The sequence below is a fragment of the Rhipicephalus sanguineus genome, chromosome 9 (genome assembly GCF_013339695.2).
Source record: "Rhipicephalus sanguineus isolate Rsan-2018 chromosome 9, BIME_Rsan_1.4, whole genome shotgun sequence".
NCBI classification, from domain to species: Eukaryota; Metazoa; Arthropoda; class Arachnida; order Ixodida; family Ixodidae; genus Rhipicephalus; species Rhipicephalus sanguineus.
The window spans coordinates 77,459,495-77,473,582 of NC_051184.2; the positions used below are offsets into that span (position 1 = coordinate 77,459,495).

General features: G+C 48.9%; 2 protein-coding genes across 5 annotated transcripts in view; both read right to left on the reverse strand.

Annotated features, from left to right (window-relative positions):
• The window catches only part of LOC119405345 (60S ribosomal protein L32), a 219,441-nt gene that overhangs the window by 27,388 nt on the left and 177,965 nt on the right, over positions 1 to 14,088 (reverse strand). The gene's annotated exons all lie outside the window — the stretch shown is intronic.
• Positions 1,375 to 14,088, reverse strand: part of LOC119405346 (leucine-rich repeat protein SHOC-2) — a 139,432-nt gene continuing 126,718 nt past the window's right edge. For all 4 annotated transcript variants that reach the window (XM_037672180.2, XM_037672181.2, XM_037672182.2 and 1 more), the window contains 3 exons: positions 8,816 to 8,953; positions 7,371 to 7,540; positions 1,375 to 3,690 (listed from right to left, as the gene is read on the reverse strand). In XM_037672180.2, coding sequence (XP_037528108.1) covers positions 3,655 to 3,690; positions 7,371 to 7,540; positions 8,816 to 8,953 — 344 coding nt within the window. In that variant the 3' untranslated portion in view covers positions 1,375 to 3,654. The remainder of the gene's footprint in view (positions 3,691 to 7,370; positions 7,541 to 8,815; positions 8,954 to 14,088) is intronic.

Below are 14,088 nucleotides of genomic sequence, written 5' to 3' on the forward strand. Positions count from 1 at the left end.
GTAGCAACAACGGGCGCTGCGGCAAAGACTTGCTCGGATGGGCACATTCAAGGCCGTCACCAAGTTGCGGTTGGTCTCGTAATCCTCAGTAAGAAAGTGCAGCGAGCACACACGCAGAGGTTTTGACTGTTCAGCACACTGGCGCAATGGCATGACACTAAGCCACTTCGAGCGTAAGGGTTCATTCCGCGGCACCCAGTGAAAAGACACACCGGTTTCCTTGCTGCAGCACTGGCGTTGTGCACCATTCGGGCATCCGGCAATATCACACGCATGCGGCATTTTGTCGAACTTTCTGTCGGAGCGACTTTCACGAGCGCGCAAAACACGCACAGCAGTACGCGATCCCGAAACTACCACTGAGACGGGCGAGGCGCAGTTCGGCGAAAACGGAACCTTTGAACCACGCCCGCCGTTTCCCATATGACAACGCCACGGAGGTTCTTTTTTCTATGAATCAAGCGGAAACGAACAAACAGCATTTTATTACGTCTTTTGATGCTCGGAATGTTCTTTTTTTACTGCTGCTAGTTTGATTACTAGTGATTTATTGTAGGCCGACTTCCATACGTTATCGGGATCACTTCGAAAATGTCCCACTCGTGGCGCTCATCATGTGATACATTTAGCTTAATTTCTCGGTAAGTAGGGCACTGCTGTTGATAATATTGCCGTTTTAGAAGTTGTCATACATTGGGCTTTCACTCGGACATAAATTGTTATTTGCATTTAGTGTCCCTTTAAACAACATACACGTTGTGCAATCGGCATTGTGTGGTGACTGGTTATTTTTACTCTTCTGCCACGCTATCTTACGTGGGTTAATGCGATCCCTTGCCTGACATGATGCCTGTATAGCGTGTTTTTGCAAATGAGTTTGAAGCATTAGCGTGGCTCTGTGGTAGAATACTCGATTGCCACACTGAGAGCCCGGGTTCAAGTCCCATTTTATTTTTTCATGTCTATCGGTTACTTTTTCATATCTATCAGTTACGCCACCAACGGTGATGCCACTCAACACTGAAACAGACGCCTAAGAGCTGCGCTCTAAATACTCTGCTCGGCTTGGCAAGGTAGACCCTAGCGGCTGACTACAAGTTGTGCAACATGTTAATAACCAAGATGTCTCGCAAACTTCTATCATTACCTGCCTTTTATCTCTCTGGGCTCACCAAAGCTTCGATTAAACTAACTGCTGCATTATGAGTTACTATCTACGTAACTTTATTGAACAATCAAACACTACTACTACTGCTGGTATAGCTTGTATCTGCTACTTTTGCACAACTTACCTACTTTTGAATAACACCAAAACTTGATTCCACTTGGAATCAAGCAATCAGGTCCTTGGGAGCTCAAATATAGGCACGAGTCTTATTTCAGAATAAATGTTCTTCAATTTTATTGGCTAAAAATGCAGCCTTTTGTGAAACCATCCCCACTCGACAGAAAAAAAAAAATCAACAATGGCTTGCAAGTCCAGCTCAGCGTAATCGTAGAAGCACCGAATCATTGGACGCGAGTCTCGGGAGGGAAATGGGTGACACTGATGTTGAAGAGTAGGGATGTTCCGCAATTAAAAGCACAATTACAATTTAAAAAAATTGATAAAGGAAGCAGCAAAATTGCATAAAAAGTATTTAAAAAATAAACGAGGCACGGAAATCACGTAGCAAAAGCAAAGAATGGGCTTAAAAAATAACTTGCCTATTGCTTGGCCACCAAGTTAAAGAATTGCGACAAAAAAAAAATAATAATAAAAAAGGCAAGAGTATATAAATAATTGTTGCATCAACAGTAAAGGAATCACTTTTCTTTCTTTGGCTCCACGCGGAACAAGTTTTCAACATTTGGCGACATTGTCAGCCGTCCATTTTTTTTTTTCTCTCGGCGCAGTTGTCCTCGTTTAAACAAGCCGTCCGGTCACTTCCTCGTGAAGGAGGGGGAAGCATTACAGCAGTCCACTATGTGGCGCGAACGTCAACTTCAGCGCCGAAATAAACGTTTTTCGTGGACGACGCTTCGTCCGAGACGATGAGACGGTACAGTCGTGTCGTGCGCACGGCGCGCAATCGAAAAACTGGCGAAATGCGATAAAAAATAAAGTTAGCGGCGCGCACTTGCACAGGGGGTGAGTAATGAAGAGACGATGCGACAAACAGCGGATGCAAAAGGCCAAACATTTTGTGAAGCCAGCGAATTTCCTCCATACACTTTCGAGATGAGGCGAGACCTTGCATACTTGGTCAGGGTTTTTGTTCTTGCATGCTTGCTTGGCTCCGAGTTACAATTTTTCTTGTACGCCACCAACGATTTCTCAACAAGACAAAGCAGCGTTTCTTGCAACGTCTAAGCGGGCAAAGGCCCAGTGGTGCATCACGTGGACGCAAGCATACGTCGTGACAAACTCCCTGCAGCGATGCCAGCATTTTGTAAACCAAACTTTCTTTCATTGCTGCCGGTGATTAAAAAAATAGAGTGACGAAAGAAATCAACACATTTGACAACAACAAGCCTCAGTTAGACGGGCCGGAAGACGAAATGACCTCCGATTTCTGCTCGGCAAAAAGTTGGTGGCGTCACGCCGAAACCACTTCTCGCAGCGCTCTACTTTTCCACGCCTCCGTCGCGGAGGGCATCTGTTGACTCGTTCATAGCCGGCTGAACCCTTCTCGAAACGGGGAGATCACTTTTGTTGCCTAAATGCGCATGCACCGAGATCAAGAACGGGGGACAATGTCGTAGAATGTCTCTCGGACAAAATAGACAACGTAAGTTGGAGTGGGCAGCCCACCGACTTTCAATGTGCTGATGTGACAGCCTTTGACCATCGCAGCCAGCGATGACAAAGGTAGCGTTCATCGTGTCACGCCTGAGCGCTGCTTTCCGTTCTGTAATCCTTTGAGGCAAGAACGCGGCTCTTCTGGTGAATTCGGCAGCACCGATGAATGTTAGTGTTGCGAGGGTATACGTCGATAATGCCGCCTGTAAGCGCGTTCATTGGCTGGCACTAGGGCAGGCCTTTGCACCTAAACGAGCCAGCACCAAAAGTCTCTGCACCAGCGTTTCGAACCACTGGCCTGACCGAACGTCCGTGTACGACCCGGTGCTCGCACCATTTCTCCCATGTTTCAAGAGCTCGTCTGTTGGCTGTCTCAATGCATCAGTGTCTGCATTAAAGTAACGCTCGCACCGGGACATATGAATGTTGGAGCGAGAATGGTCTTTGACCCGGAACACCCACCGCCCCTGCCTGCGCCATCACCATGCGGGTTCCTTCGGTCACTTGGCGCCACAAGAGGGAATTCCGGCAACTTCGGGCAGGCCCTGGTGCATGTCACAATTGGCACGTTTGAGAAGTTAAAACAAGCGAGGAATCGTTGTTGGCGAAAAGTCCTCCGTGCAGGTCCATTGCGTCACACCCACTGCCAGAGAGGAGGCGGCGGAAGCACCGGCGGCGAAAGCCGGCTCTCAGAGCTTCAACAGCGCGTGGCGGAGGCACCTGGCGGCGGCGGCGAGGGGGACTCCCGCAAGGGGTGCGGGCCACCGGGTCCTGGCGAGGCCGTTTGGCGATGCCAGGCGGCGCCACCGCTTCTTGCCACCGGTTTGGTGGAGACACTTGCCACAGGGGGCGGTCTCCATGTTGGATGGATGTCACAGCGTCCGGTAGGGTCCCTTCATCTTGAGGTACTGCAACGAGAGACAGTGACACTTTGTACATTGTGACGAGAACCTTGTGGCACTGGTGGCAGCATTTGTGAGAACGTAACGGACAGTGCATCGCGGCACTTTTCTAGCACATAGCACTCACAACTACCTAAATGGCAGTGGAATGTTACATAGCCAGGTGAAATGCATTAATTCATCAAAAGAAGGGCGTTCAAGACAGGTTCTAATGCAAATGCGCGTAAACCACACGCTTGACAATGTAATGCCACAACCCTACGGCCAATCAGTAACCCTTTGCGACACGCATTACGATCGACTTCCTATAAATGCGTGAAGTTTACAACATAATTCGAGGCCTGGAGACCGAACTAAAAGCAAGTGGGAGTGTTATAAGAAGTTCTAGTGCATGTTACAGCAATTACTTGTAACTACGACGTAAATAATTATCCAACTGTTGTACAGTCAGTCACGCTATATTTCTTCGTAAACTGAATACAACGACCCACTCAAATTACACGCGGCAGTTACCTGCTGGCAGCGGGCATTCCTAGAAAGGTAAACAAATATGCAAAAATTCCTGCAGAAACGCCCCATATCCAACGTCTCAAACACGCCAATGTCTTCACCAAATCGATCGTGTGTAGGCAAAATATTTTAAAGAATTGATATATGGGAACTGTAGGCGACAAGAATTCTTAATTTACCATGACCTCTGTGTTCGTGGTCTCTTCCTTGCCAATAGTCACAGAAACATTAAAACAAGGTCGCTTCTCCAAATGAGGACGCTGCACCATGAAGGGGTACACTTGAATATTGGTTCAACCGTGCACCACATTGTCTGTAACTACGCAAATGTACATCACCGTGGTGACATGCCTAAATTACAGAGAGAGCTTGATATCACCGAATAATGCACATGGTTGCTGGCTTCATCATCTACAGTAGAACCTTGTTGATACGTTTCCGTTTAGTACGATCTCCCGGCTCCTACGCTCGAAATCGCGAAAATTAAAAATAACCCAATATAGCTGTGTGTAATATGTTCCGGTTAATACGTTCCTGGAAAATATGATTATTCGGCAGCAGCGTTCAGCACCGCGGAAAACTGTGGTCGTATGATACGTTTTGCAGTCACAAACTCCCATTCAGGCGTGCAAAAAGGGCCCTCTCGTGTACTTGTGAAGCGCGAAGTGGCAGACAGCCGCCGCGCGGTGACGGCGGCTTCCCCGCTGTGCCTTTCCCCCCTCTGCCCTTTCTCGGCTTTGCTCAACTGTCCCCTATGCGTCTCTTCCGAATTGCTTGATCCTCGCCTCCGTGTCTTCTCCGAATTGCTCGATCGCCACTCCCTGTCAACCATACTCCGACCCCAAGGCAGGCGGCGACGCTGACCGTCAAAATCTTCGAATGGCTTTCAAAAAAAAAAAGTACTTTCTGTAGCACGTGGCACGATTTTGCTGAGCATTGAAAATCCTTCATCCGTAGCACGGTACATAGATGCACACTTGTTCCACACACTTTTCTTGAGACCCCATGGCACAGTCCCTGAGGGACTATGCCAGTATTGAGGGACTATGCCCCATGGCTACAACAACAGCCGCAGGAACCAACAATGCGGCCCAAAGAATGGAGGCTGTCGCTACTACAGTCCGCCACGGTTCGGTACAAGACCAACGCACATGCCGTCGCCGCATCGCCGCCGCTGCACAACACGCCGCGACGCGTAACCATAGCAACGCTGCCATTGTGCCCAGTGAACATGGCTGAAAATTTCCGCCACACTTTTCTCCCGGAGCGCGTTCGTTTTCGGGTCGCTCTGCCCATTGCGCGGCGCGATTCCAGTCGGCGTTCATTTCTCTCTGGCTGGACAGTTCTGCCTACCAGCGGGTCGTCAGAAGCTGCCAGAAAAAATTTGTTCTGGAAGATATCTGGGAGGTTTCTGGTTATGAGGCGCCAATACGAGACGATGCGCGCTCGCCGCCATCTTTGTGAGGACTCGGCGGATCACAATGCGGGCGCTTGGGGACTTCACCTTCGGTTGGCATTACGCCAGGCGTTATATTTTAAAGCCCGTTCCGCCGTGCGAGATGGTGCGATTTCGTGTTAAGACAGAAGGCAAACTGATTAGCGCGAGTGTGCGACGTAGTACGCGATAGCCGCGAACAGCTGTCGCTTTCGGGGACGCTTATCACTCTCGCAAGATTTCGCATGCCGTGTTGTACCGCGATTGTTACATGCACTGCCAAGAGTTGAGCTTGTTAAGCCTTTAGCGGGGCGGCAGTTTTCTTCACGGACGGGGCGAGTCGCGCGTGATCTTGTGAACGTACGTGATCACGTGATCGTACCCAAATACGTATGCTCGAGAATATCACTTCTGCTCTTCAGCAAACATAGCCCCATATTTCCAAGCGGACAATGCAGAAAGAACCGACGCTCATGCGGCGCAAAGTTTCGTCTGCTAACACAGCGGTAGCGTTTTTTTACGTTTACACTAGGCTTGTGTGAATATTCGAGCACTTCGAATATTCGAACGAATAATGCTGTATTCGAATTCGCTTCGATTCGAATTTAAATAATTGGAAATTTCGAAGTATTTGAAATGAACGAAGAGGTGTATTTAATCCGCTTGTAACCTCCCTGTAAAGGTGGTTTCACTGCAGTAGAGGGGTGCTATACCGTGAATACACCTTTCCAGAAAAACCCGCACTGCCGCGAAGCCCCACTTCAGTCAAATGAACATCCAGTAAAACCTCGTAAATTCAGTCACTGGGACTGTGAAAAATCTTCTAATTAAGCGGGTTTTCGAATTAACCAAACATACAAAAAACGGGATGCAAGGAACTTTGAATTACTGAAAGTAATCAAAGGTGGTTGTTTGCTGTGTCTGCTAGTTTGTGGCTCCAAGGGTTATGTTTTGCCGCTAAACCGGGGAAACGGCGGGCGTCGCTGCTGCCAGCGCAAGAAAAAAAAAGGGAAAAAAAAAAAGACGCTCTCGTGGTCAACTGAAATGCACGCCTGCAGAAAAGAAGACGTGCTTCACTGTTACACAGTGGTGACACGCGGGTAGCATCTCACCTGCTTCTCGCAGCGTCAGCGCGTCATGATGCGACCATTCGCCTATTCTCTCTAGTAAAATAAAGAATTGAATAATGACCAGTGTTACGGAACTCTCGATGTGCTCTGGATGGAAACGATGATCATTGAGGTTTTCGAACTGAGTTTTGGAAGTAGGCGTTGCAAGCAGGTACTCCGCCAGCAGTGCAAGTGAGCAAATTGCCGGAACAACCGCCAATCGGAGGTTCGCATAATCGCGAATTCCGTCAGGCCATCAGCTTCATTAACAGAGAAGGAAATGGCCTTCTTGGAAAGAGCACTACATCTGGGGGAGTGATCAGCTGATGTGCGCTGACACACTGTGCACCTGTGCCATTGGTGTTTTTGTATTTTGTCATACTTGTATTTATAAATGTCACTTTTCAATAATAAATTCAGTTGAAAGTTTGCGCCCGTCCGTGTCTGTTTCGTCCGTTGTCGAAGAAATTTTTGCGCAAGAAGTGTTGATCAAGCAGTTCAAAGTAGTCAGAAAGTAGCCATGGCGCCAACCTGAAATTTTTGACGCCAGATGGCGTCGTAAAGTAGCCAATTTGGCACGAAGTAGCCACCAATGGCAACCTTGGGTCAGATTATCAAGCTGATGCACTAACCTGGATGACAAGCGAGGGCCCGCCGTTGACGATCTCGGCGGGTATCTGTGACAGGGGGCAGTTCTCGATGCTCATGATCTGCAGGTTAGTGCACAGGGCCAGCTCAAACGGCAGGCTGTGCAGGTTTGGGTTGTCGTTGATGTACAGGGACTCCAGGTTCTCCAGGGTGCCTGCACACGCACGCCAGGTTGCATTACGCGCTCGTACGATCCTGTGGCGACACACTGCGCACAAACCGGCGCAGCCTCCGCCTCGTGACTAGCTAGCCCGGCGTGACACGGCTGCATGCTGCACCACGCCTCCGATAAGGGACAGCGCCACCGCAGCGTCACCGGAGGCTTACGTCACCGACGGTGGCTATAAACCCAAGCTGCCAAGCTCGGGATTCATCATTCCTTCGTTACCCGACCGAGCGCAGCATCGGTATGCTTGCCCCGCTGCTGCTACTTCATTAATAAACAGTTGTTACGTTTTATGTTGGGATAATCCTTCCATCGACACGGCATCCCACAATCCTATACAAACTACGGCCGCTCTAGTGGAAGCGTTCCGTATGCAATTCACAATATTGTTACGGAAGTTTAATGAACTTTATGAGGAAGTTACATGTTCCCCATAATATACTGAAATCACACAGATTTACTGAAACAGCAAACGGAACGTAATACATTGCAAAAACTGTGATGACAATTAATTGGATTTAAGGATCATCAAATACCTGTTCTTTGAAGGCGGCTTTTCTGAGTACTGCAGTACACACTGAATAGATGTGGCGGACATAAGTTTTCTTATAGGAAAGACATGTGAAATTACCTGAATTACACCCAATATTTGTTACAAGAGTGCATTTGTTACACATGTGTAAGGCCCTGTGAAGAATTGGGATAAAAGAAAAGAAGTGTGCATTTCATAGGAGTTAATACAGTATACAAGGCTTCAAGAAATGTGTCGGAAAATTCATAGAAATAGGGAAAATGGAATATCTGCTCACTGCCTTCATAATTGCTTTTTCTGTAGCAGCAGCCATCTTAACATGGCTGAAGATATCAATTACAGCAGTAATCAAAGAAGCTAAATTAATTAACTTTTTAATTAGTGGGGACAGGTGGTTGGGTCAAACTGAGAGAATTGAAGTCCTTTGTGCAAAAGAGCCCATCGCCGCTTTGTGATTAAAAAAAACACTGGCTCTGGAAATTATTGCGGCGCAATGAAATACGACCGAATCTGTCGGCGATGCCGAAACCGAAGTCCAAATGAGCACAACTAGCAGATGACCATAATGACGTCACTGTTCGATACGATTGCAGTGGTGTTAGTTCTACTACATTCTAATTATGAAGGCAGCGAGCAATTATTCCATTTCCTTTATCTTTGAGGATTTTCGGACACATTTCCTGAAAACATCCCGTACATACTGCGGCAAACAAAACCTAGAGGGCACTGACCAATCTCCTCGGGAATTTGGTTCAGGTTGTTCTCTCCGACACTCAGGTAGGTGAGGTTGCTCAGGTAGCCGATGGCGCGCGGCAAGTTGGTCAATTGGTTGCTCTGGACGACCAGCTTTTGCAGCTGCCGCAGATGACCTGTGGATGGGTTCGAGCAACGAAAAATGATTTACCAAAACACAAACGAGAAAGTCAATTAACGTAACAGTTCTGCTTACAGAATTCATCAGAGCTTTTGCAAGAAGGAAAGTGCAGTTCCCTGGCGGAACGTCAGAATAAATATGTTTCGTCACTGCGATTTTTTAATTGTATATAAACCTTCCTACAATGAAGTTCAAGGGAGAGCCAAAGTCACTTAGTTGTGTCCATTATTACTTTATACCGATTACTGCGATTTTCTGCTACAAAAAGCTTGAAATGTGCAAAGACGAAGGCAACATTGCGGGTAGCGAAGTAATGCACAGAGCCACGGGTGATAAAATTTTATCAAAGCAGCCATGAAACTCGCAAAACAGCGACGCTATCGAACAGGGAGAACTGTGAATAACGTCACACCAGATTGTGTTGTCACACAGTCTTCACTGCCATTATAGCCCCCTACAACGCACACAAGTTGTGATGCAACCAAGCTCACCGCATCGACTTCGCCTGGCCGACATGTGACCCCCAACGTAACTCGGACACCGATGCAATCTCAGAGGAAAGCCCAGCCTGATTGGCCATTCAGCAGCGCTCATGAGCAGCCATAATGAGAGAAGCGGACGCACTAGTCATTTTTCACTGCCACATGGGAGCGATGGCGCCACATGTGGATGTCCCACTACACAGTCAGGCACGGCTTCTGAGGTCACTACAATGCTGTCTCAAAGGCCATTCTCTGGCCAGGCAGAGATGCTGCTATCTCGGAGGCCATGCCTCGACCACACCTAGCTGTGGCAGCCTGCGTGGCATGCCAGAGCAAAAGAGGGCTGGGGTAAGACGAGTGACTGCGATAGTATGGAAGAAAGTGGTAGTGTGAGTGAATAATAATGGCGCTGCTTGCATGCGGCCACACGCAGCAACACACGGCGACACGAGGCAGCGTTGTTCGGAAGCGGGAGTTCTGAGTAGTTGTGCCGATCAAAGGCCACCGAACACTGAAAAGCATTATAGTCGGCATGAACGCATGGGGATTTTTTGCTTTCAGATACAATTTTAGCCGGCTAAATCCATCGAAAAGGTCGATTTTATTTCTTCAAGACTATGTTTTAAATGCATGCATTCCTAGATGCTCTCAAGGAAAACTTAAATTTTGCTCGATTAAATTCATTATTTTGCTACTTCTTGTCTCGTTTTAAAGGGACACTACAGGCAAATATTAAGTCGACTTTGACTGTTGAAATACACTCAAACCTCATTATAACAAAGCCACATCTGCCACGAAAATAACTTCGTTATATCCGAAAATTCGTTATAAACGATTATTTGTAGTACTGTGTCTGTGACAACACTATTCTTCATTTACTTCGTTATAACCGATAATTCGTTATATCCGTGTTCCTTATATCGAGGTTTGAGTGTAGCGGTCCAGAAACCTCGTAGTGCTACTTTTGTGCCAAGGAAGTGCTTATTTTGAAATAAAATCATGTTTTAGTGGTCCGCATCGCGTTAGCGCACTTCATATCACCCGCCCGAAATCAGTCTTTCACACGTCACTGCTGCCGTGCCCAACGTTGCCCACTGCACGGAGCACTGCACCCACTGCAACGGAACACTGCACGGCGGCGTGTGCCATTCGGGCATCCGGCAACATCACATACATGCGGCATTTTGTCGAACTTTCTGTCAGAGCGACTTTCATGAGCGCGCAAAACACACGCGGCTGTACGCAACACCGAAACTACCACGGAGACGCGACCGCGTGAGCGAAGCCGGGTGCCGGGCGAAGCGCAGTTCGGCGAAAACGGAACCTTTGAACCACGCGCGCCATTCTCCATGGCAACGCCAAAGAGGTTCTCTTTTCCATGAATCAAACAGAAACAAACAGCAATTTATTATGTCTCTTGATGCACGGAAGGTTCTTTTAGATGCGAAGTATCTTAAAGGAGCACTGACATCAAATTTCAAAGTCGAGATGTGCCCTTCATTTGATTGCTCGGTATGCATAGGTCTCCTTGGCCAAATTTGAATGGCGTCCGTCGCGTGGAAGCAATTTTATTTCGAGGGCAAACAGCGTACGAAAGCTCAACGGAAGATTGATCACGCTGCGACATCGACACTAGTGCTACGTAACAAGTGTGATACATTCCGACCATACCATCCTGAGTGACGATACGCTAGTAACAATGACGTCGACGACCTGAGTGTATTTATTGTGCCACCGACTGCCGCCGAAGCCAGGCGACGCTCTCACCGGCTCTCACTCCCAGCCAGTGGCTCTCCTCACTGTCCCGATCCGTGCCTGCGATTCATCGTGTCGTATCGACTGATTTGTCGTGTGATACTCAGCGCGAGTGCGATCAATCGGAGCGACTACGTGCCAGCATGTTGGGGAACCGCTGCGTAGTACGGACCTGCTCGTTGAGGCGCGGAAAAAGCGGAAAGTGCGTGGCGTTTCCTTACACGTACGGTACACGCCAACACGACCACAAGTTATCGAAGTGGAGCAGCTTATAGATAAATATCATCGCTAACAAGTAACACGTATGTAGCGTTATTAGTGAATGTTAGTTCGTCCGTGGACTTCTTTGCACTAGCGTAATACCGGGTTACTGCAGCCGTAACCGTGAGAGGCCGGATAGGTGGGGCCATCTGGCGGCGCAGAATTGTTATTGTAGAAACCTATCGTATTCTATTTGTCCGCTGGTGTCAGTGTGCATTCGCTATGCCGATATTCCATAGACCCCTCTGCGTATACCGGAATGTTGTGCATGCTAAAATTCCCTAATATATCTAATTGAGACACACCAGCGAGTATGGCCTAAGCGTGCGTCCCCGGGCACCTAGCTCTTCGTTGCTGCTTGGAACAGCGTCCATTTTTGAATCGCTGTTTTGCAAAGCGTCGAAGCGAAAATGATTCGCGACGTCGCGTATCGCGGTGATTCTAAGTTCCAGAATGCCGTCTTCAACACTAGTCGACACTTTTGACGGCGACGACGGCGATGCTGGTGACAAGGCATGACTGAACGCGCGCGCCTAGCAGACGAAATGTTAGCTGAGCGGCTGATCCTCACGTCACTCCTTTCTGTGGACAAGTGGTAAACTGGGGGCGGTCTGGAATTGACCGCGAGGGAGCGCTGCCAGCGCTAAGAAATGGTGGGCTTGCCGGCCGTTTTGAATCGTGCTAGATACCGGTGATATAAATCAATAAAACAGATAGTTGTTCGTCCCTCAGTTGCATTTTCGGTCGTGAATCGCTACTAGGGGGTAGATAACTACTCGTGGATGCAAAAATCTTGACATGCGTAAATTTCATGTCAGTGCTCCTTTAAGGCGGAGCTCAATCCGGTGGTGGTGTTGGTGGTGGTGGTGTGCGGCGTGACCACCCTTACTGCGCATGCGCATACCCTCTCCACACACCTCCTCTCCACTCACCCTCTCCCCTTCCCCTCTCCTCTCCCCTTTCCACTCTTCCTCTGAAACGCGGGCTAGACATGCCGAAATTCTCTCCTGCGCAACGCCGCGATGAGCTCGAGCGCATGCGCGTCCCCTCCGCTTCTCTCTCCTCTCCTACACTGCTCCCCTCTCGCCCGCCTGTCGACCGCGTTCCCCGCTCGCCCTGTGAGAATTAACGGCCAGGCTAGATGGAAGATACGACGCGCGTAGCGTCCCTCTTCGCGTTCCACGACGCGAGGTCGGTAGCATGCCCAACAAACGCCAACGGAACGCGATCGTGCAAGTGCTCCGGCTTCGCGTCGCCTCATGGTCCCCTTTAGTGGGAGATGGTGTAATTTTTTTATTGCTGTTAGTTTGATTACTAGTGATTAATTGCAGGCAGACTCTCATACGTCATCGGGATCATTTTCAAAATGTGGCGCTCGTGGCGCTCATCGTGTGATGCATTTAGCTTAATTTCTCGGTAAGTAGGAAACTGCTGTTGATAATATTGCCATTTTAGACGTTGTCATACATTGAGCTTTCACTCTGACATAAATTGTTATTTGCCTTTAGTGTCCCTTTAATGAGGTCGGAGAGTGTTAAAATATTACACTGCTCCACGCATCAGCAAACTCTTTATTGCCTGCCAACTGAAATCTGCAAAAACCACCAACGCCAGCCGCCGCAGAAAGTCGGCATTCCGACACTAGACACCAGGGGAGCTATTCTCAAACCGTCCATCTAATGGACATGTCCATTTCGGCAGAGCGCGTTCGGTAACTCAAGAGTAAGGGAAGTCGTGACATGAATGCACTCTTGATCCCACCGATGCACCGCACCCGCATAGCACACTCCCAGCATTAGACGAAAGAAAATGCATGAAATGTACAGCACGGTCCACTGTTAAAGGGAACACCCTAATGAGCATATTTTATATTGGTTGGCCCCTGACTTTAAGTGGACATGGAAACATTGTTCGTGCACGGCACTAGTCCGTGCAAAGAAGTCAGAACTGTCAACCAGCAGTAGTCTTACGCAAATCTAAGCCACTACGCTTTTGCGAGAGAGCGAAATCCGGAGATGCCCTGTATGCAAGTGTTCCCTTTAAGAGTAGACCCGTCTGTACAGTCACAGAACGCTTAAACAGACTTGACAAGTCTATGCTTGCATATGAGCTTGTCCCAGATGCTTGCGAACATGCAGGGAATGCATAGCGACCCTCAAAGGTGTGTAAAAGGGGGCCATGACATCGAACTTTCGATCGTAAACTGTGTTACGTGGGTTAACCCTTGTGCATTCACGAACAAGCTCACGAAATTTTAGCGCAACTGGTCGAGCACTTCAGTTTGTGGGAATCGAGCGCGCCCTTCCCTTTGGCGCCTCGTTCCCCAGCTAGCGCGCGTGTTGGCCCGCGCGGCTCGAGCGCCGGGAACCGCCGTTAATCGGCGGTATGGCGACCGCGGCGGCAGCGCCAGGCCTCTTTGTTTGGTGCAAGCCATGCGTCAGCCTCCCGGCGCGCGGGCACGCGTCCGGACATGCCTCGACATGCTCACATGCTCACGCCACCAAGCTAGCTTACGTCACTGCGCAACGCCTCTCCTCATTGGCCGCCAGTGACAACCCCCTTCCCCCTTGAGCTCGCTTCTGTCTGGCGCGGGCTTGCCCGCGTCAGATGCTCTCAGGCTAGCACGAGAGGT